The sequence below is a fragment of the Cetorhinus maximus genome, chromosome 18 (genome assembly GCF_964194155.1).
Source record: "Cetorhinus maximus chromosome 18, sCetMax3.hap1.1, whole genome shotgun sequence".
Classification (NCBI taxonomy): domain Eukaryota; kingdom Metazoa; phylum Chordata; class Chondrichthyes; order Lamniformes; family Cetorhinidae; genus Cetorhinus; species Cetorhinus maximus.
In genome coordinates this window covers 5,737,144-5,760,345 of record NC_135896.1, presented here as the reverse complement: position 1 = coordinate 5,760,345, position 23,202 = coordinate 5,737,144, and the positions used below count along the sequence as shown (strand labels likewise).

Genomic DNA, 23,202 nt, shown 5'->3' with positions numbered 1-23,202 from the left:
TTTCCTGATCTTGGGTTAAACTACTGACATGAGGGAGATTTAAAAAAATTATCCATTCATGGGATGTGGGCTTAGCTGGCTGGGACAGCATTTATTGTCCATCCCTAGTTGCCCTTGAGGTGGTGGTGGTGAGCTGCCTTCTTGAACCGCTGTAGTCCATGTGTTGTTGGTACACCCACAGTGCTGTTAAGAAGGGATTCCAGGGTTTTGACTCAGCGACAGTGAAGAAACGGCGATATATTTCCAAGTCAGGATGGTGAACAGCTTGGAAGGGAACTTCCAGGTGGTGGTAATCCCATCTATCTGCTGCCCTTCTCCTTTTAGATAGTAGTGGTCATAGGTTTGGAAGGTTCTGTCGAAGGAGCCTTGGCGAATTCCTGTAGTGCATCTTGTAGATGGTACACACTGCTGCAACTGTGCGTCGGCTGTGGAGGGAGTGAATGTTTGTGGATGCACAATCAATCAAGCAGAATGCTTTGTCCTGGATGGTGTCAAGCTTCTTGAATGTTGTGGGAGCTGCACTCATCCAGGCAAGTGGGGAGTATTCCATCACACTTCTGACTTGTGCCTTGTAGATGGTGGACGGGCTTTGGGGAGTCAGGAGGTGAGTTACTCGTTGCACGATTCCTAGTTTCTGATTTGCTATTGTAGCTACAGTATTTATATATGGCTAGTCCAGTTCAGTTTCTGGTCAATGATATCCCCCAGGATGTTGATAGTGGGGGATTCAGTGAGGATAATGCCATTAAACATCAAGGGGCGATGGTTAGATTCCCTCTTGTTGAAGATGGTCATTGCCTGACACTTGTGTGGCACGAATCTTACTTGCCACTGTCAGCCCAAGCCTGGATATTGTCCAGGTCTTGCTGCATTTGGACATGGACTGCTTCAGTATCTGAGGAGTCCCGAATGGTGCTGAACATTGTGCAATTATCAGCGAACATCCCCATTTATGACCTTATGATGGAAGGAGGTCATTGATGAAGCAGCTGAAGATGGTTGGGCTGAAGACACTACCCCGAGGAACTCCTGCAGTGATGTCCTGGAGCTGAGATGACTGACCTCCAACAACCACAACCATCTTCCTTTGCGCCAAGTATGACTCCAACTAGCGGAGAGTTTCCCCCGATTCCTATTGACTCCAGTTATGCTAGGGCTCCTGTATGCCACACTCGGTCAAATGTGGCCTTGATGTTAAGGGCAGTCACCCTCACCTCAGAAGTTCAGCTCTTTTGTCCATGTTTGAACCAAGGCTGTAATGAGGTCAGGAGCTGAGTGACCCTGGTGGAACCCAACTGGGCATCAGTGAGCAGGTTATTGCTAAGAAATGCCGCTTGATAGCACTGTTGATGATCCCTTCCATTAGTTTACTGAGTAGACTGATGGGGCGGTAATTGGCCTGGTTGGATTTGTCCTTTTTGTGCACAGGACATCCTGGGCAATTTTCCACGTATCCAGGTAGATGCCAGTGCTGTAGCTGTACTGGAACAGCTTGGCTAGGGGCTCAGCAAGTTCTGGAGCACAAGTCTTCAGTACTATTGCTGGAATGTTATCAGGGCCTATAACCTCTGCAGTATCAAGTGCCTTCAGCCGTTTCTTGATATCACACGGAGTGAATCGAATTGGCTGAAGATTGGAAACCCGTGATGCTGGGGACCTCCAGAGGAGGCCGAGATGAATCATCCACTTGGCACTTCAGGCTGAAGATTGTAGCAAATGCTTCAGCCTTCGGACTGCAGAGCTAGGTTCTGATCCGTTGGTTGTGGGATCACTTAGCTCTAGCTCTGCTGCTTATGCTATTTGGCACACAAGTAGTCCCGTGTTATAACTTCATCAGGTTGCCACCTCATTTTTAGGTATGCCTGGTGCTGCTCCTGGCATGCCCTCTTGCACTCTTCATTGAATCAGGGTTGATCACCTGGCTTGATGGCAACAGTAGAGTGGAGGATATGCCGGGCCATGAGGTTACACATTGTGTTCAAGTACAATTCTGCTGCTGCTGATGGTCCACAGCGCCTCATGGATGCTCAGTCTTGAGTTGCTAAATCTGTTTGAAATCTATCCTATTTAGCATGGTGGTAGTGCCACACAACACGATGGAGGGTATCCTCAAAGTGAAGGTGAGTCTTTGCCTCTACTGTGCAGTGGTCACTCCTACCGATACTGTCATAGACAAATGCATCTGCGACAGGCAGGTTGGTGAGGATAAGGTTAAGTATGTTTTTCCCTCTTGTTGGTTCCCTCACCACCTGCTGCAGACCCAGTCTAGCAGCTACGTCATTTAGAACTCAGCCAGCTTACTCAGTAGTGGTGCTACCGAGCCACTCTTGGTGATGGACATTGAAGTCCCCCACCCAGAGTACATTCTGCACCCTTGTCATCCTCAATGCTTCCTCCAAGTGGTGTTCAACATGAAGGAACACTGATTCATCAGCTGAGGGAGGGCGGTACGTGGTAATCAGCAAGAGGTTTCCTTGCCCATATTTGACCTGATGCCATGAGACTTCATGGGGTCCAGAGTCAATGTTGAGGATTCCCAGGGACATTATCTGTAAGATATGATTCCGTGAGGATGACTATGTCAGGCTGTTGCTTGACTAGTCTGTGAGACAGCTCTCCCAATTTTGGCACTAGCCCCCAGATGTTAGTAAGGAGGACTTTACAGGGTCAGCAGGGTTGAGTTTGCTGTTGTCATTTCCATTGCCTAGCTCAATGCTGGGTGGTCCGTCTGGTTTCATTCCTTTTTTGTGACAACTGGCTTGCTGGCCATTTCAGAGTTAACCACATTGCTTTGGGTCTGGAGTTACATGTAAGCCAGACCAGGTAAGGATGGCAGATTTCCTTCCCTAAAGGGAATTAGTGAACCAGATGGGTTTTTACAACAATCAACAACGGTTTCATGGTCATCATTAGACTTTTAATTCCACATTTTTAATTGAATTCAAATTCCACCATTTGCTGTGGTGGGATTCGAACTTAGGTCTCCAGAGCACTACCGCTGGTCTCTGGGTTATTAGTCCAGTAACAATACCACATCGCCTTCCCACTATGTTGATAATAATCCTGATGGTCTTTCACACATGTTGAAACTACAATAACAGTCAGCTAAATACCAATGGAAAAGATCAGGGATCATTTATTCAAGCCAAAATCTCCACTGCACAATTAAGTTTTGTATAATTGGTGACCTGGGATTTGTGTTTTAAAATATTATTCCCACCTCCCTTTTGATATTTATGCTGATATTCTGAACAGCAACATAGTAATTTGGAGACCAGGCATGATGGTGCTAACTAACTGTTACTTCTGATTGCTTTTAAAAAATACACATTGGCACCATTTCTAGGATGGCAAAATAACAGCAAATTTGCTGTATAGCAGATTGGTAACCTAACATTAGAAGCTAAGGCAACTCAGTTTTGTTTATGGATCAATCTAATGACCTTCAGGGAAGGAAATCTGCCATCCTTACCTGGTCTGGCCTACATGTGACTCCAGGCCCACAGCAATGTGGTTGACCCTTAACTGCCCCTCTGAAATGGCCCAGCAAGCCAATTCAGTTCAAGGGCAACAAATGCTGGCCTTGCCTGTGATGTCCACATCCCATGAAAGATAAAGGAAAAAAAATGTTATACTCACGGGCTTGCCCTCTTTGAAATTTCATAGGGTTGCAGGCTTGGAAAGGGTGGCTCTTAGAGCCGTGGCGTAGGTAGATAAGCCCTATAGCAGAGCGTTAACCCTTCGTATATGTAGCTTTGATGTATACAAATTAGTTTGAAATGGATTTAAAACAAATAGCTCAGGGCCTCCACGATAGAGAACAGAAAGGCTATTCAGCCCACTGAGCCAGTGGTAGCTTTTTTGAAGAACAATCCAGTTAGTCCCACTCCCTCCTTTTTCCCCCATATCCCTGTTTTTTTTTAAAAATTTCTCCAACTATTTTTCCAATTTCCTTTTGAAGGCTGCTACAGAATTTGTATCCACGTCTCTCAGGTAGTTCATTTCAAATCAGTCTGATAACCACAACTGACAGGTGCTTAAAAATGTTTTTTCTTCTGCTGTCTCTGCTTCTTTTGCCAATCATGTCAAAGCTGTGCCCTTAGGTATCAACTCTTTAATTGGAAACAGTTTCTCCGTATATGCTATCAAATCTATTAGCCTTCTCTGTTCAATGAAGAGAAGCCTCTAGTCTATTCCTTTACCTGTAATCCCTTATCCTTAGGATAATTTTAGGAAATCTCATCTGTACTCTCTCCAAAGCCTCACGTCCTTCCTAAAGCGTGGCGCCCAGATTTGGACAGTAATTCTGCTGGAATGAAACTATTGTATTATATAGATTAAGCATAATTTCTTGGTTTTAGCAATACTCCACTTATCAAGCCCAGAATCCCATTGCCTTTAATAACTACTTTGTTAACCCGTTCCACCACCATCAAAGATTTGTGTACAAACACCTCCTCTTTCTTCATCCATTCCCTTTAAAATTGTACCATTTAGCTCATATTGTCTCTCCTTCCTACCAAAATGCATCATCTCTCCCATTTCTGTTGAATGTTATCTGCCATGTGACCTCCCATTCCACCAGACCGTCTAAGCCCCGACATCTATTACTATCTTCCTTACTCTTTACCACACTTTCAAGTTCTGTGTCATCTGCAACTTTCAAAATTGTGCCCTGTGCCTCCAAGTACAAATCATTAATGTATATCATAAACAGCAGTGATCCTAGTACTGCATCTTGGGGAACTCCTCTGTATACCTCCCTCCGGTCTGAAAAACAGCGAGCCATTTACCGCAACCCTTTTCTAAGTTAATTTTGTTTCCAAAAAACTTGGGGTACACCTGATAGTCAAAATACCATTATATGAAATGGTCAGTATATACCAGCCTTTTTAAGAAAATTAAACAAACCATCTTTCATATACAATTTCTGTCAGAATACAAAATCCCAACCCTACACGCAATGACGTGTTCCAGTACAACAGGGGGAAATACATTACATCAAAATTTCTTTAATGGTCCCAAATATACTTAAACAACTAAGTGTACACTCAAGAAAAAAAAAATTGAAGAAAATGCAAGATATGAAACAAAAATGATCACATCTAGAAATTCCATTCGCTTTTTAGTCAGAGGGGATGGGAGTTTTTTCTCAAAAAATTATGCAGTTTTAAAGGGCACAGGTTAAAAAGAGAAAAGTTGCGTACTCTCAGCCCTCCCAACAGAGGTTCCTTTAAAATGTTTTCTTTCATCGTGACCATCGATGTCCTGAATATACAATGGAAAGGCAGGTCTTTGAACAATGAGAAAAACTGCTGGCACTCCAGGGAGGAATTACTGCTGGACAACACGGTGTCCTTCCAGGCTCCCAGTGACCTTCCCACACACCGTTACAGACCGGACCAAAATGAGCCAGTCATGCTACATTTCGTAGCACCAGAAAACTCTCCACCCTCACTGGCTGCTGTTTTATATCTTCCTTCCCTGAGAAAGGGGGTAGAGTGAGGTCAAAGCCTGGATACACTTGAGTGTCAACAAGTTCCAAATCCTTTGTTCTGATCTTTTTTGTTTTGTTGTTTCCTGCTTTGCTGGATTGGCACTTGGTCAGCAGAATTCCACGTGTACATTTATCTGTGTGAGACAGAATGGTTCAGACACCTTTCTGAGTCTGGTGATTTTTGCAGGTCAGTAAACGTCACTGGGCAAGGCTGAAGGGGATCACCATTAGGATCCAAGCCTGGATTTCTTTGTCAAAGGCGCCGATTGTTCTTTTTCATCGCTGTCTTCCTCTTCTTCCTCTTCCTCCTCATCATCATCTGGATAATCTACAAGGCCGATTAGTCCTCCCTGCACAAGAAATAAAGAGCTGTTGAATAGGTTTTTCTAAAATAAAGTGTGCAACACATTTCACATGTTGACTGAAGAACAAACAAAATCACTCACATTATTCTGAATTATTGCTGGGAATCAGAGCTCGATAAAAAAACAACTTCATCAGCTTTCAAGACTGCCTCAGGAGGAAAGTGCAAGAGGAGGACCCTGGGACAGGCAATCAGCAGCACCGAGAGGAGAGTGCAATAGGACCACCTGGGACAGACAGTCAGCAGCACCAAGAGGAGTGTGACAGGACTACCCTGGGACAGGCAGTCAGCAGCACCGAGGGGAGAGTGCGACAGGACTACCCTGGGACAGGCAATCAGCAGCACCGAGAGGAGAGTGCGACGGGACCACCCTGGGACAGGCAGTCAGCAGCACCGAGAGGAGTGTGTGACAGGACCACCCTGGGACAAGCAGTCAGCAGCACTGAGAGGGGAGTGTGACAGGACGACCCTGGGACAGGCAGTCAGCAGCACCGAGAGGAGAGTGCGACAGGACCACCCTGGGACAGGCAGTTAGAAGCACCGAGAGGAGAGTGCGACGGGACCACCCTGGGACAGGCAGTCAGCAGCACTGAGAGGAGAGTGCGACGGGACCACCCTGGGACAGGCAGTTAGAAGCACTGAGAGGAGAGTGTGACAGGACGACCCTGGGACAGGCAGTCAGCAGCACCGAGAGGAGAGTGCGACAGGACCACCCTGGGACAGGCAGTTAGAAGCACCGAGAGGAGAGTGCGACGGGACCACCCTGGGACAGGCAGTCAGCAGCACCGAGAGGAGAGTGCGACAGGACCACCCTGGGACAGGCAGTCAGCAGCACCGAGAGGAGTGTGTGACAGGACCACCCTGGGACAGGCAGTCAGCAGCACTGAGAGGATCTAGCATGTAGTCTAAATTCAAGCAGGAGCAAGGGTAAAATAAAAGCAAGGGTCCATATGCTGTTTAGTTAAGATATGTCTGGGGAGCTCAGTCTCGTGATTTGCACATCCTACGCTATGTGGGAAATCCTAGACGCTCCGGCAGTCTGAATGACCATATGTGCAGGTGGTGCCTCTGACTGCAGCAACTCGAGCTCTGGGTTTTGGAGCTTGAGTGGCAGCTGGGGGCACTACAGTGAGGTCACAAGGCTGACAGGTTCATGGAAAGCACGTTTCAGGATGTGGTCACCCCGCAGCTTAAGGAGGTGCAAGCAGAGAGGGAATGGGTGACCGCCAGACAGAAGAAGGGGACCAGGCAGGTAGTGAGGGAATCCCCCCCTGAATGCATCTCGCTCGCAAACTGTTTTTTGGCCTTGGAAAACGGTGAGAGTGACCGCTGTGGAGGTCGACCAGAGAAAAAAGCAAGGCTGTGGCACTGTGGGGATTCCAGCTGCTCAAGGAGGGTGGGGGGGGGGGGGGGGGAAGGAAGGAGTGTGGAAGGGCAATAGTGGTAGGGGCTGTAGACATGACTCCGGGATGGCATGTTGCCTCCCAGGTGCCAGGGTCAAGGATGTCACTGAGCGGCTGCAAGACATTCTGAAGGGGAGGGTGAACAGTCAGAAGTCGTGCTCCATGTTGGGACCAATGAGATAGGAAGAAAGAGAAATAAAGTCCTGCAAGCAGACTTTAGAGAGTTAGGTAGGAAATTGAAAAGCTGGACTTCAAAGGTAGTAATCTCCAGATTACTCCCGGTGCCACGCAGTAGTGAGTATAGGAACAGGAGGATAGAGCAGATGAATGTGTGGCTGGGGAGATGGTGCAAGAGGGAGGGCTTTAGATTCCCGGGGCATTGGGACTGTTTCTGGGGGGAGGTGGGACCTGTACAAGTTGGACAGGTTACATCTGAACAGGAATGGGACCAACATCCTCGCAGGGAGGTTTACTAATGCTGATGGGGCGGATTAAACTAAAGTGGCAGGGGGATGGGATCCTGAAAAGTAGTTGAGAGAGGAGAGAAGCTGAGGTGGAATTAGAAGTTAAAATGCTAGTAAGTGATGCTGGAAGGCAGAGGAAACATGGGCTAGATAAGAAAGGAGTGAGTTTAGCAAGACTAAATGGAATATATTTTAATGCAAGGAGCTTGAGGAATAAGACAGACGAGCTGAGGGCACAGATAGGCATGTGGGTGTAAGATATCACAGCTATGACCGAGACTTGGCTAAGAGGGGCAGGATTGGAAGCTCAACATTCCTAGTTATAAGGTATTCAGACGCGATGGAGAGGGGGATAGAAGAGGAGGGGGGGTTGGAATATCGATCAAGGAATCAATATAGCAGTGAGGAGGGATGATATCCTGGAAGGATAATCAAATGAGGCCATATGGGTAGAGGTAAAAAAACACAAAAGGGGAAAACACGCTGTTGGGTATGTGCTATAGGCCCCCAAACAGTCAGGGAGAGATAGAGGATCAAATATGTAATCAAATATCAGAGAAGTGTAAGAATAATAAGGCAGTAATAGTAGGGGACTTTAACTACCCAAATATTAACTGGGATAGTTTTAGTGTGCAAGGTAGGGAGGGAGCAAAATTCTTAAGTTGTATCGAGGAGAGCTTTTTTAGCCAACAAGGGAGGGGGCAGGTAATTTTTTTTCAGGTAATTTTTCCAGGTAATTCTGTTTTTATTTTATTTTGTAAGGGAGGGGGCAGTTCTGGACCTAATATTCGGAAATCAGCCTGGCAGGTGGAAGGCATATCAGTAGGGGAGCATTTTGGATATAGTGACCATAACTCAGTTAGATTTAGGATAGTTATGGAAAAAGATAAGGTTGGGCCAGGAATAAAAGTTCTCAACTGGAGAAAGGCTAATTTTACTAAGATGAGATACGATTTGGCCCAAGTGGACTGGGAGCAGCTGCTTGCAGATAAAACTGTGTCAGAGCAGTAGGAGGGATTCAAGGAAGAGTACAGGGTAAATATATTCCCGTAAAGACAAGGGGGGGGCGGTGGGGTACCAAGTCTGGAGAGCCCTGGATGTCAAGGGACATAAAGGTTAGGGTTAAGAAAGAAAGAGAAGCTTATGACAGATACTGAAGGCTCAATGCGGCAGAGTCCCTAGGAGTATAAGAGGTGCAAGGGAAACTTAAAAAGGAAATTAGGAAAGCTAAGAGAGTGCATGAGAAAGCATTGGTGGGTAGAATAAAAGAAAACCCAAATGGGTTTTTAAACATATAAAGAGCAAGAGAATAAATAGAGAAAGAGTAGGGCCAATTAAGGACCATAGAGGTAATCTGAATGTGGACCTGGAAGACGTGGCTACAGTCCTCAAATGAATACTTTGTGATGGTCTTCACAATGAAAAAAGATGACGCAGGTATAGACATCAGGGTGGAGGATTGTGAAATATTAGAGGAAATTAACAGAGAGAGGAAGGAGGCACTAGTGGGTTCAGCAGCCTTAAAAGTGGATAAATCCCCAGGCCCAGATGAGATGCATCCCAGGCTGTTGAGGGAGGCAAGGGAAGAGATATCAGGGGTCCTGGCAGTAATTTTCAAATCCTCTCTGGCCACAGGTCTGCTAATGTCCCATTATTAAAAAAGGGAGGAAGGGATAGACCAGGGAATTACAGGCCAGTCAGTTTAACCTTGGTGGTGGGGAAGTTGCTAGAAAGAATTCTGAGGGACAGGTTATATCTGCTGTTATGACCGATGTAGTTGGTAAAGCAGAGTTATTTAAAAATCCCAGAGGGGAACTTTAAACAACTGTCATAACCTATAATTTTAAGTGTTATGTTCGAGATACGACTCTAAATTCAGGAATCAAACCATCAGCTCTTGAGGTTTTACATTGAACTAATTGAAACATTTTATTAACTTACACAGGTTAAAAATATATATACACGTGGCTACAAATTACTATCATAACTTCTAACAAATTCCCAAACTAATCTCCATTAAGGCAGCAGCAAGCCATAGACTTCACCAGACACCAGACAAAGCATTTTCACCTTACGAATTCAAATTAAGTTCCTTTCACTGTGGAACCAGTTGGAGACTTGCAGCTGCCTTTTGATTTTACACTGCCTCTGCTCTGCCCACCCGAAAACTACTGACGTTATACCTACCATCACTGATTGAATTCAAATTCTCATCGTCTCGCCAGTCTCTTTGAACTTTAACTTTTAACAATGAAACTCCATTCATAGTACCAATTTTATTAGTAATATAAACATATTGTTTGGTAGCTGCTAGAAAGGCGTCAAATTTTCTCCCCACTTCTTGAATGCTCTATTCAAAAAATGCAAATGCACGCTATCTCCTTTACACATCTAAACTAATACATATCAAAGCACCCAGGCTAGCTGGCTTTAATCCAATTAAGACATACCCGCACTAAACCTCTATTTCCAAAATATTATATACATTAATAGCTTCATGACACTGCACTTGGAGAGACACAGATTCATCAGGGATAGTCAGCATGGATTTGTTAAGGGAAAGTCAAATTTGTCAAACACCAACAAATTTTTTGAGGAGGTAACCAGGAGTGTTGATGAGGGTAATGCATTTGATGTGGTCTACATAGACTTTAGCAAGGCTTTTGATAAGGTCCCTCATGACAGACTGGTCAAGAAAGTAACAGCCCATGGGATCAAAGGCAAAGTGGCATGTTGGATCCAAAATTGGCTGAGAGGCAGGAAACAGAGGGTGATGGTAGAGGAATGTTTGTGTGACTGGAAATCTGTTTCTGGTGGGGGTCCACAGGGCTCAGTGCTAGGGCCCTTGCTGTTTGTGGTGTACATAAATAATTTGCACTTAAATGGAGGGGGTATGATCAAGAAGTTCGCGGAATACACAAAAATTGCTAGGGTGGTAAATAGTGAGATTAGTCGTAAACTGCAGGAGGATATCAATGGATTTATCAGGTGGGCAGAGCAGTGGCAAATGGAATTCAACCTGGAAAAGTGTGAGGTAATGCACTTGGGGAGGGCTAACAAGACCAGGAATTACACCATGAATGGTAGGACCCTGGAAAGGACTGAAGATCAGAGGGATTTTGGTGTGCATATGCATAGGTCCTTGAAGGTAGCAGGGCAGGTAGATAAGGTGTTTAAGAAAGAATATGGGATACTTGCCTTTATTAGCCAAGGCGTAGAATACAAGAGCAGGGAACTTATGCTGGAACTGTATAAAACGCTGGTTCGGCCACAACTGGTGTACTGCTTGTAGCTCTGGTTACCACATCTTAGGAAGGATGTGATTGCACTGGAGAGGGTGCAGAGGAGATTTACCAGGATACTGCCTGGGCTGGAGGGTCTGGCTATGAGGAAAGATTGGATAGGCTGGGGTTGTTTTCTTTGGAGCAGCAATGGTTAAGGGGGGGGCCTGATAGAGGTGTATAAGATGATGGGGGACATAGATAGGGTGGATAGGAAGACACTTTTTCCATTAGTAGAGGGGTCAATAACCAGGGGACATAGGTTTAAGGTAAGAGGGAGAGGCTAAGAGGGGAGTTGAGGGGAAATCTTTTCACCCAGGGGGTGGTGGGAGTCTGGAACTCACCGCCTGAAAGAGTGGTTGAGTCAGAATCTGTCATAACATTTAAGAAGTATTTAGATATTCACTTGCGTTGCCATAGCCTCCAGGACTATGGGCCAAGTGCTGGAAAATGGGATTAGCTTAGTCAGATCTTTGTTGACTGGCATGGACACGATGGGCTGAATGGCCTCCTTTTGTGCTGTAAACGTCTATGAGTCCTCTTTGAGGAGGCCAGAATTTTACTCTTTCACAGGACGTGGACGTCGCTGGCCAGGCTAGCACTCCTATTGCCCATCCCTAATTATCCTTGAGAAAGTGACGGTGAGCTGCCTTCTTGAACCACTGCAGTCCGTGTGGTGTAGGTACACCCACAATGCTGTTGGGGGGGTGGTGGTGGTGGGGGGTGGAATTCACAGTATCCACTTACTTTACTGCATCCCTCAATTCTTATTCTTGCATATGATGTACAATTTACAGCACAGAAACAGGCCATCCAGCTGAATTGGTCCATGTCAGTATTTATGTTCCTCAAAGGCCTCCTATTCATCTAATCCACCCTCACCCCATCCTTTTATTCCCTCCTTCTTTGAGCAAATATCTAGCTTCCCCTGAAATGAATCTACACTACTTACCTCAATCACTCCCTGTGATAGCGAGTTCCACATTCTCACCACTCTCTGGATCTATTCATGACTCACCATGGGAAATTGCACAGGATGTCAATCAGTACAATTACAATTGTGCAGATTACAAGAGACCTGGATGTCAAAGTAGAGTATTGTATTCCCCTTCCAAACACTTTCCACCTGATAGCATCAGATGATCTTAGCAGGTCATTAGCACTAATCAGGTGTAACAAAAAGCTCTCATACTTCATAAGTTGCTACTGGCTCCTGTTACTTCATAATCAATCACAAAATCTGACCTCTCTCAAAACCCAGCAAAAGATCTGCATTTACATAACGCTTTTCACGAACGCCAGACGTCCCAAATACGTTAGTCAATGAAGTATAGTCACTGTTGTAATGTAGGAAACACAGCAGCTAACTTGTGCACAGCAAGCTCCCACAAACAATGTGATAATGACCAGAAAAATGTGGTTTTTGCGATGTTGATTTAAGGTAAAAATGTTGCCCAGGACACCGGGGATAAATCCACTGTTCTCTTATGTCCACCTGAGAGGGCGGACAGGGTTAAGTTTAACATCTCATCCTGACAGTACAGTAATCCCTCAGTACTGCTCTGCAGTGTCAGCCTAGGTTGTTGTGCTCAAGTCCTGGAATGGGACTTAAACCCACAATCTACTGACTCAGGTGAAAGTGCTACCAACTGAGCCAGGGCTGACACAGAAATGCCATATCTGAGAGGTGTTTTGAACTATGAACAGGTGACAAAATATTGACAAAAGAATTTATGCAATCACCACACAATGGGTTACCTTAGACTACAGCAATAGAAAAATAACAGGGGCCATGCCATGAGAATACAGAATGTTAAATGGCATTACGATAAAGGCTAAAAGCTGTAACTTCAAGGCACCATCCAGGAATGGTAAAATTAAAGTTTTAACCCAAATGCTACTTTACCTTCTAATGATCAAAGCAGTGTTTGTAAAGACCTAGTATTATTTGTCTTAAGTGGAGGAATGGCAAATGCCGTAAGAGTCAATTATTAAAGGATATGATAACATAATTCCAAGATGGTAACTACAAGTTTTAAATTAATTTGATAACACAGTTCTCCCAATGGCCCAGTTGGTAAAGTCAGTGAGTATTTGAACTGTGCAATTCCATATTGCAATCCTGCCTCTGCTGGATTAGCCAATCTCAGTTGAGTGATAACAGAATTGCTACTATTAGCATCAGCAGCTCTGCACAGTGAAGTGGAAAAATTGACCAGAGTTCTGGTTCCTGACCATAATCCAGTGACCCTTGGCAGTATTACTCAGCAGTTGATGAGACTGTGAATGCTCAACCAAGTAGACTTCTTTCAGAAGATGCCTATTTAGCTGGGAGCCCATGGAATCATATGTAGGGTGAAGAAAAACAAAGGCTGAATATATTTATATGCTTATCACACCAGTTGAAAATCCTGTTAAATCAGCAAGTACTATTTTATGATATAAAAATAAGGTAGCAACTGCATCATAGTTCAGCTCACAAGATAACTACAGATGAGGAAGGGCATTCATTTGATCCAGAAAGCCCTTGGGTCCTGTCATTGCAGGATCCATTTGCTCTCCAGATCCAGCACATACGTAATTGGTTGGCATGCAATTTAAAAGAGATAGCAATTATCCCCAGTTAACATGACAGTTATAGGATTGCACAGCGGCCAAAGCCTAACTAAACTGGCTGAACATCGAAGAAACTAAGCACCTGTTTTTTACTTATGCAAGCCGTACTGTAGAAAACAACTGGATTACAAGGTTTGATATTGAAAAGTGATGATTTTGGAGTTAACGTTCTGTTAATATAATCACAAAAAAGTAATGAAAGGTAGACTTGACTACAATGTGAACAAATGGACAGTGAACATTACCTTGATGAGGGAGTTAATCAGATGGAGATGACAGGCTGTAGCAATTATGCTTGAAATGCCCCAAGATTTGAGGAATCACTTAATTCGAATACAATACCTTGGTGGTAATAGCTGCCATATGAGGTGTGCTTTTGGCTATTGTTCCAGGTGACCCTGGAGATCCCGGGGAACCTGGCGACCCAGGTGAATTACTTGAGGCTGAGTGGCTGGTGAGGCTGGACTTGCTGCTTCCACTGCTGGTGCTGGAGAAGGAAAGCTTAAAGCTGGGGCTTTGCCTCCCCGTCAGAGTGCTTTTCGTCAGGACCTCCTTCTCGTCCCCGTCCTTCACTAAAAAGGGCAAGTTCATAATTTACTTCAAAAAATATTTAAAAGTTTCAAATATTTACAAAATCACCAATTTAATCCTAACATACAAAAAATGACGTTTCAACATATACCTAAGTCATCTTTTCAAAAAGGAAGTGTGACAAATTGAACTACTAAATTCATGGGAAAACTGAATGAACAAATTGTAAGATTATTAAATGTTCAAATTAAAGTGCAAACTTAACCATTTCTCTGTCATTAGTACCCCCAGTAAATCCCTCCTGTAAAACCAAATTCACAAAAAAAAAGCTAAAATAATGCAGGCAGTGAATACTGTGCATTTTATCTAGTGAATTTCACACACTGCATGAAAGTGAAATCAGAACAGAATGTTAAAGACGATAGGGATCTTCTCTGTAGGTCCTGGAGACAGCAAGGAATCGGGATTGTACAGTAGTCAGCCATAGAGCTTGGCATAGCGACAACAGAAGCACAAGGGACCAAACAGCTTTCTGTTGTGTTGACATTTGTACCAATTTAAAAGTGAACAGAGTGGTAAGCAGCAGAATCTAAACTGACGAAAAATCAGAACCCTCTGCACCCCCCCCACATTGTCAATTTGGTTCCTCTCAATCTATTGGCTATTCTGATACTTTGTATGGGAATTAGGTTTGTATGCTAGGCCTGAACTCTGTTCAGGTAAATAAATATGTCATTTGGCATATAATGCATGATTTCACATTTACAAAACAATATAATAATTAGTTGTTCTACAATCCCAAATTGTTTCCACTGTGTCAACACAGATCTCTCCTTCCTCTCCTGCAGGTGTTGACTGTTGCTAAGATGTGGCTCCATAGGTGTCAGAAGCATCCCTTTGCTCATTACCCAAGGACCAACTGGAAAGTGAGGATCAATAAGCTAATCATTTTTTGGGTGGGGCATCATTGCCACGGCCAATTCGGCCATTTGGCATCCACATAGGTGCACTTCCCAGCAGTAATTATTGAATAATGGTCAGAGTGGGAATTCAGATCAATTTCTACCCACACCTCCCAAGCCCAGGGATGCAGAAGCCAAATCCTACACCTGCAGTGCACCACATGGTGCCTTTTGTCCAATGGGTCACTGTGAAGCTGTTTTGCAGCTTTTTCATTGTGTCAAAATGCAATCCTGCCAGCCATATGAAGTAACAGGCCATGCAACATCATTACAGAACTGACATCGGGGAAATTTGCTGTAGTAGAGCATATTGCTCAACCCGATACCCACTTGTCTTTTCATATTCCTGCAGTCGAGTAATAAAAAAAAAGAATTTACACTTAATTGGCAGATTCCATACATTTTTTCCTCTCCATAAATTTGCCAAAATGGTCCATGATTTCGTCATCATTTTTTGACTTGTCAGTTGGGAGAAGCACTGGCTCTCCATCTTCCATTTCATCCTCATCTGTGTTGAACCACATCTCCTCCTCTTCCTCCAGGGTGCGAGCATCTCGTCGGTACCTGTTATTCCGTAAGATGGAGCGCATACTGTATTCCAGAGATAAAGTAAAACATTAGGATACTTTTATATTGTGAGAATGGTAGTGATTAAATCACTGCATTAGTAATCCAGATAATTGAAGTTCAAATCTCATCATGACAATGAGGATTTGAATTTAACTGGAAAAAAGGTCTGGAAATATATTTCCTGATATATTAAGTGGCCATTAGACTGTAGGATTGTTGCAAAAACCCAATTGCTTTGCTAATATTGTCTAGGAGTAAATCTGCAGTCCTTATCCAGTTTACTTTATATATATATGGCTCTGGACCCACAGCAATGTGGATCACTCCTAATTGCCCTCTGAAGTATGCAAGACATTTGAGTTGTATTAAATTACTGGAAATGCAGGCTGCAGACCAGATCAGAGAGAGTGAGTGACAGAAGGAGGGGGGTGGTGGCACAGGAGACAGGCCTGGGAGGTGGGAGGGGCGGTGGGGGGGGGGGGAAGGAGAGAGAGAGAGAGCGAGAGAGACGGGGAGACACAGAGAGAGAGAGAGAGAGAGAGAGAGAGAGAGAGATAGATGGAGAGAGAGAGACACACAAAGAAACGAGAGACACAAATACACACACACATACACACAGAGGAGGGGGGAGGGAGAAAGAGAAAATGTGAGCTCTGGCATGGTTGCATTTATCTTAAGTCTACCCACCAACAACAGATCATTGGCCATAAATACATTGCTCGCACCAACAGCACTTTAAGAAACCACAAATGCAGAGGGTTATTAAACATGGATAAGCATGATGCTCAGGTTTCAAAGTAAGTTGGAGCAGTGTATTGTCCGTGGTCTATAAAAAAAGTGTCTGGCAGAAATAAGACAATATCACTTCACACATCTCACTTGCACCCGCAGATTTATGTTAGAAAAACATGGAGACACCCACCTAAAGCATTTTTGTTTTCTAACTCTTCTTTCCCACGTCATCAAAACTGTGAAACTTCCATACTTCTTTCAGTTTTCCTTTACATGTACAATGTTCTAGATTAAAAGCTTGGCAGTCTCTAACCGCAACTTCTTGACATTCCCCCTTCTCTTTCACTCTTTTCAACCTCGGTTGTGTCCCATCCAATGCATTGTGGCTTTTTACATTGAGTTCTCAAGGAAGAGAAATAATATTTATTGAAAAGCCCACCTGTCAAGTTTTGGATTATCCTGCCTTTCCCTTTGCTGCTCATAACGCAGTTTCAGTCCTTTGAATGTCTGCACATAATCCACGTCTTCAAGTGCTTTCCAGTAATTTTCTATGACATGGGCTGTTAGAGACTTGATGTCTTCCTGTACAAAAGAACAAGATGCGATGCTTTAGCTTTTAAAAAATACCTACAAACACTACTTTTCCAGCTAAGAGAATTAAGAATATTTTTGTCCATTAAAAATTTACACTTGATTTTCAGGTCTCTACATAGAAATGTACTTAAGTTGAACTCTTCTAATTTGAGGCTCATATAAATTTATTGTACAAAATTTATCACATATTCCTTGTGAAAGTACTAAAAACAGAAGATGCCAAGATGAGGAAAGTTAGTGGTTAAAGTGGCAACTTTTTTTTCCTTTCGGATGCTGACAAGTGTACATTTTCTCCCATTATTTTGCATTGTCAGTATTTGTGACCTTTTCCTTCTGTCTGGTATTATAGTAAGTAAGTCAAATATAAACTGAAAAGCCTCCGCAGTGCTTGCTTTTAACAATGTGAAACCTGAAATTCACTCCTAAGCCACAACTGGAAAAAGCATCCAAGTGACCTCTCTCCCTTGCTCTTGATGATCCACTACCAGGAGATATGTGGCACCTGACTGCTGGAGACTCTCCATCCTACTTTACCTGCCTCCTTGTGACAGTGTGTTAAGATGGGGTGCTCAGCAGAAAAGAGAATTGAACCTTCCTCTTGGTTGCTTTGTAAAGTGTGGATAAGATGGGGCACTCAGAAAACTGGAGAATTGAATCTGCCCCTTGACAGTGCTGCTGCTCTCTGAGATTAGATTGTAACTGAGTTTAGACACAGCCAAACAAAGGGCTGAACCATGTGGTACCTGTGCTGTGGCGTTGCTCAATCAGCCTCAGTTCCCACACCATCAGCTTCTTTTACTTGGCAGTAAGGCAGCCATACTTACTACTCTGATGAACTCGAACATTTCAATGATGGCCGAATTCAGCAAGTTATAGCGGGACCCGTTATTCAGAAATGCCTTTACCACGGCTTCAAACAGAAAGGCTTTCATTATGTAGCGATTGTAGAATTCATCTTTCAACCCGATTATTTTTCTCATGAAGCGAAGTGCACCTGAAATTCAAGTAAATACAGGTTGAAACAAAATACTGAATTTAATAAGGCTAAACTTTAGAAAGGACAGATTAATTAAAAAAATCATCAGCCTATAACTTACATAATGCCACAAAGGCATGCTTTGAGCCCATGAGTACAAGCACTCTTCGTAAAATGTCTTTGTTTATAATGTAGTTCTTGATATGATAGGTGTGGTGCTCCACGCAGAAGGTGAGTAATTCCAAAATTAAGGCCAAAAGCTGAGCTGTCTGGAAGTCATCTGAAGAGTAAAATAAGAATGTGGTTTGAACAATTTTTAAAGCAATATTTTCTCCTAAAAAAATACTGTAATGGAGGGAAATTGGCTATGAATCAGTTATCTTGAATTCTGGTTGTGTGTCATACCTTGCTGTTAAAGAAAGCAGAACAGCGGTGTAATAAAGTCAAAAAGAAAAATGAGCAACATTACTTTAATGCAACAAAATGCAATGCATTAAAAGAGAAATCATTGGTTTTCAAAGTTTCAAACTATAGTTCAAAGTTTATAACCCAGCAAGTGGCTTCACATGTAAGCCACTAATTTATTTTCCTTTCCCATCCTTGGCATGGTTTGAAAATAAAAATCTCTGAAGCTTTATACCACCCTCTCTCAAAAGCAATACCAAACACAGGTTAACTAAATTCATGTCTTTGTAGCTTGTGGGACCTTGCTGTGCACAAAATGGTTGACGTTTTGCCCACATAACAGTCACTGCACAATATGATTTTGTTCAATGTGAAAATGCTTTGGAATGTCTAAGATATCAAGGGGATGCTATATAATTGTGATTGAGCAATATTTCTAACAGAATCACAACTAGCTACAGAAAATATATGGGTGCAGTAAAAAGAAAATTATGAAAAGTATACTTTGTTTTTAGTGCTGAGTAATCATGTGATTTATCACTGTACTGATGCATAATATAGTTATTCTTTAGATTAGACTAAGCTAATCCTACATCATGATCATACAGTGCTTAGCTTCTCAACAAAATTTAAATATAGGAATCAACCATCTACTTTTCAGACTGTCAGCTTTGCTCTCACGCACCAGAAGGTTGTGGATTCAAGCACACTGAAGCTGACGCTGTAGTACTGCTTTGAGGTAGGGATTACCTGCTCCAGTAGTTCAAGATAAAGATTCATGATACTGTTTGAAGAAGTTCAGGGAATTCTCAATGTCTTAACCAACATTCCTCCCTCAGCCAACAGGACTAAAAAAAACAATACTGGTCATTCATCTTATTGCTGTTTGTGGATCATCTTCTGTACAAAATGACTGCCCCATTTGTCCATGCAACTATGTACACTGTACTTAAAAGCCTTGAATTATAATGTATTTTTTGAGTCATTTTACAGAAATCCCTGCTAACAACATATCGAAATGAAGGAGGCTACATGCTTAGAGGCAACATCAGGGTCTCTTTTGCAATCATTAATCTTTTACCTATATCACACCTTCTTTGTGCCAACATTAAGTCACTTAGTGTCACCATATCAGTGTAGCTTTGATTTCTGAGCCCTGTGGTTGCAATTTCTGCATCATTCCTTTGGGAGTTTCAGGACACTTCATGTGTCTTGATCACCTGTGTACTGTCTCCGCCTGTTTGAACTTGGATTTAAAATTTCCGAGCTTGTACTAACTGACCACTCATCTTGTTTAATTTAATTTCCATCATGAAATACACTTGCCATTATCTTGCAATAACAGATAAGTCAAGAATTTTTTTAATATTTCATACAATGAATTACTTTGAAATACAATATCCAATCTGCGATAGGCAAATGAAGGAACAATTTTGTGCACAAGATCCCTTGAACAGCAATAAGATGAATGGTCAGTTAGAACTGAAAAAGACAGACTCCAGCTGCCTCTCAAGCTCAGAAATCTTGAACTTGAGCTCAAACAGGTGGGGATACTTCCTACACAGGTGGTCATCCAAGATACAGGGAGTGTCCTGCAATTCCCAGAGGAATGATGCAGAAATTGCAACCACAGGGCTCAGCTGCTCATCCATGATCTAAACAAATTCTACTCCCTCTTTTAGAATCACTTTTGTACCTTATTTAGCTATTAATCTTAATTCATGCTTCTAGGCATGCTCTCTGCTCTTGTTATCAATTCACTTACTGTTACGTTTAACCCAAATGATTTTTTTTGATTTTCTGGCTCCTAATTTAAACAATTATCTAGTTTAGGGAGAGAGAAAAAGAAAGAAAAATACCCACTAGCAATCACTTACCTGCCTTCCTGTGATGTCGTACCTTGAGTGGGAGTGGGATTGAGAATTAAAATGACAGGTGACCGGATGTCTGGGGATATTCGGCAAAGGACTCACCTAATGTGCGTTTGGTCTCCCCCAATGTAGAGGAGAACGCATTGTAAGCAGTGAATACAGCACACTAAATTAAAAGCAGCACATTCAAATCTGTTTCAATTGGAAAGTAGGTTTGGGGCCCTAAACAACGATGGAAGAAGGTAAAAGGGCAAATTTTGCATCTCCTGCACTTGCATATATATCACCACTGTTTAGATATGCAAAGTGACAAGTCAACTAACACTCCAGGTCTCTGTCGATCTCCCCCTTGGTAATTTCCATCCCAAGTGTTTTCTTTTTTTATTTCCAACATATGCAGCTCTTTGCATTTGTCATAACAAAGAACAAAGAAAAGTACAGCACAGGAACAGGCCCTTCGGCCCTCCAAGCCTGTGCCGATCATATTGCCTGTCAACTAAAACATTTTGCACTTCTGGGGTCAGTATCCCTCTATTCCCATGTATTTGCCAAGCTGCCTCTTAAACACCACTATCGTACCTGCTTCCACCACCTCCTCTGGCAGCGAATTCCAGACACCCACTACCCTCTGTGTAAAAAACTTGCCCCGCACATCTCCTCTATAGTCTTCTCCTCTCACCTTAACTCTATGTCCCCTAGTAATCGACTCTTCCACCCTGGGAAAAACCTTCTGACTATCTCTGAACTTCATCTGGCCTACTTTGCTCCACCTGCTCCAAACCCCCACACACAGTATAAAATCCATCACACTTCTACTTCTCTTTAGCTCCAAAGAAGAGTCATGCGTACTTGAAACGTTAACTCTGTTTCTCTCTCCACAGATGCTGCCAAGCATAGTGAGTTTTTCCAGCAGTTTCTGACTTTATTTCAGATTTCCAGCATCCGCAGTATTTTGCTTTCACCTTTCACTGATCAGTCCAGCTACAAATTTTGTTGAGCTCCCTCTGCAAAATCTTGGCTGCCTCTCCGTGTTCATAGTCCTAACTAGCTTGCATCGGGGCTGCATGCCCAGGTCATTTATACATTCCAGAAAGGGGAGCATGGGCCCAAATGTGATCCAACTTCCATTGGGCTTATCTCTGCTCTTTGCTTCAGTCAGTAAATAACTCATATCCAGGGCATACCTGTGATATCTACTGATCTAAGTTTGCAAAGAAGTCATTTGCACAAGAGTCTCAACAAGAGTCATACAGAGTTGAAACGTTAACTCTGTTTCTTTCTCTACAGATGATGCCAGACCCGCTGAGTTTTTCCAGTATTTTCTTTTTTAATTTACTTTGTACAATAGTTTATTTATTACCTGGAAGCCCAGGTACACGTCAACATACGACTTTCCTTATCAATTTTGGATAGTGCTGCTCCCAAACAAGATTCAGGTCAGGAAAAATCTATCTTTTCATCAATTCTTTGAAAATTACTGCCAGTGGATCAAAAACACTGTAACCTCTCCAGTCTGAAATGCTTGGGACCAAGTTATTTCTGGGATTTGGAAATTTTCTGGATTATAGAATGATGTTAGCATGTCTAATCCCAAGTGCATGAATTGGAAAACACCATAAACATAAATATTATCTGAAGCATAAAACAGTGATAAAACATTATAAAACAGTAGTAAAAATTGTGTTACTTATTCAAATACTGTTATCTTTCATGTTTCCGCTCCCAAGTACTGTACTAGAGTGATGCCTTGAGTCGTTTGGGTCTGCTCAAAAAAAATCCGGACAACTGGTGTTTCGGAACAAAGGTTTCTGACTGCAGAGTTTACAGTTGATCTGTTAACTAGCTAGGTCATTTATGGGTTTTTTTTGCCCCTTCAAGCTTATCTAGAACATCTACTTCTAAAAGCAGGTATGTGCTGCTGAGGCTTTATAAGGCTCTGGTCAGACCACATTTAGAATATTGTGAGCAATTTTGGGCCCTGTATCTCAGGAAGGATGTGCTGGCCCTGGAGAGGGTCCAGAGGAGGTTCACGAGAACGATCCCAGGAATGAAAGGCTTAACATATGAGGAACGTTTGAGGACTCTGGGTCTATACTCGATGGAGTTTAGATGGATGAGGGGGGATCTGATTGAAACTTACAGAATACTGAAAGGCCTGGATAGAGTGGACGTGGGGAAGATGTTTCCATTAGTAGGAGAGACTAGGACCCGAGGGCACAGCCTCAGAATAAAGGGAAGACCTTTTAGGACAGAGATGAGGAGAAACTTCTTTAGCCAGAGAGTGGTGAATCTATGGCAAAGGTTTCGGGGAGAAGGCGGGAGAATGGGGTTGAGAAACTTATCAGCCATGATTGAATGGCGGAGCAGACTCGATGGGCCGAATGGCCTAATTTCTGCTCCTATGTCTTATGGTCTTCATTATCAAAGTTTGTTAATATGCGCTTGATGTTGGATACTACAGTGTCCCCGATGATTGAAAAAAAAAGTAGTCATTTAGTATATTAAATGCCACTTGATCATCCCTACGTTTAACTGCTTAAGGTTCCACTGATTTTTAATGCCCTCATTATTGTGAAAGTATTGACTCTTCTGTAAATGAGAAGAAACACTGAGTTCATCTCCAGTTTCTGCCGAGCAAAGCAGCTCATGTCAGACCTTTACATACCCATGGTCTTAGACTGATGAGTAACACTTAATCTTTCTTCTTTGGTACAGAGCTGTGCAGGTATCTCCAGAGGAAGTCCTTCAGCTCTGGTCCAGCACAGGAAGCACTTCTGGGAGCAGCCAAAAAAAAATTCAAATACCTGCCAATATTAAAAATGACACTGACTGCAAGAATACAGGTTTCTTGTTAGAGTGGGAAATGGCTTTGAAAATAAGTAGCTGGAATAAAACCACGTGAAGTAGAAAGCAATAAGACTTTCTGAAACAGAAAA

The 23,202-nt window shown here is 42.9% G+C and overlaps 1 protein-coding gene across 2 annotated transcripts in view; it reads right to left on the bottom strand.

The window, feature by feature from the left end:
• Positions 1–2,906: 2,906 nt before the first annotated feature.
• The window catches only part of LOC144692898 (serine/threonine-protein phosphatase 4 regulatory subunit 3-like), a 90,146-nt gene continuing 69,850 nt past the window's right edge, over positions 2,907–23,202 (bottom strand). For both annotated transcript variants that reach the window (XM_078562004.1, XM_078562003.1), the window contains 6 exons: positions 18,112–18,270; positions 17,839–18,008; positions 16,860–17,002; positions 15,519–15,709; positions 13,968–14,197; positions 2,907–5,847 (listed from right to left, as the gene is read on the bottom strand). In XM_078562004.1, coding sequence (XP_078418130.1) covers positions 5,725–5,847; positions 13,968–14,197; positions 15,519–15,709; positions 16,860–17,002; positions 17,839–18,008; positions 18,112–18,270 — 1,016 coding nt within the window. In that variant the 3' untranslated portion in view covers positions 2,907–5,724. The remainder of the gene's footprint in view (positions 5,848–13,967; positions 14,198–15,518; positions 15,710–16,859; positions 17,003–17,838; positions 18,009–18,111; positions 18,271–23,202) is intronic.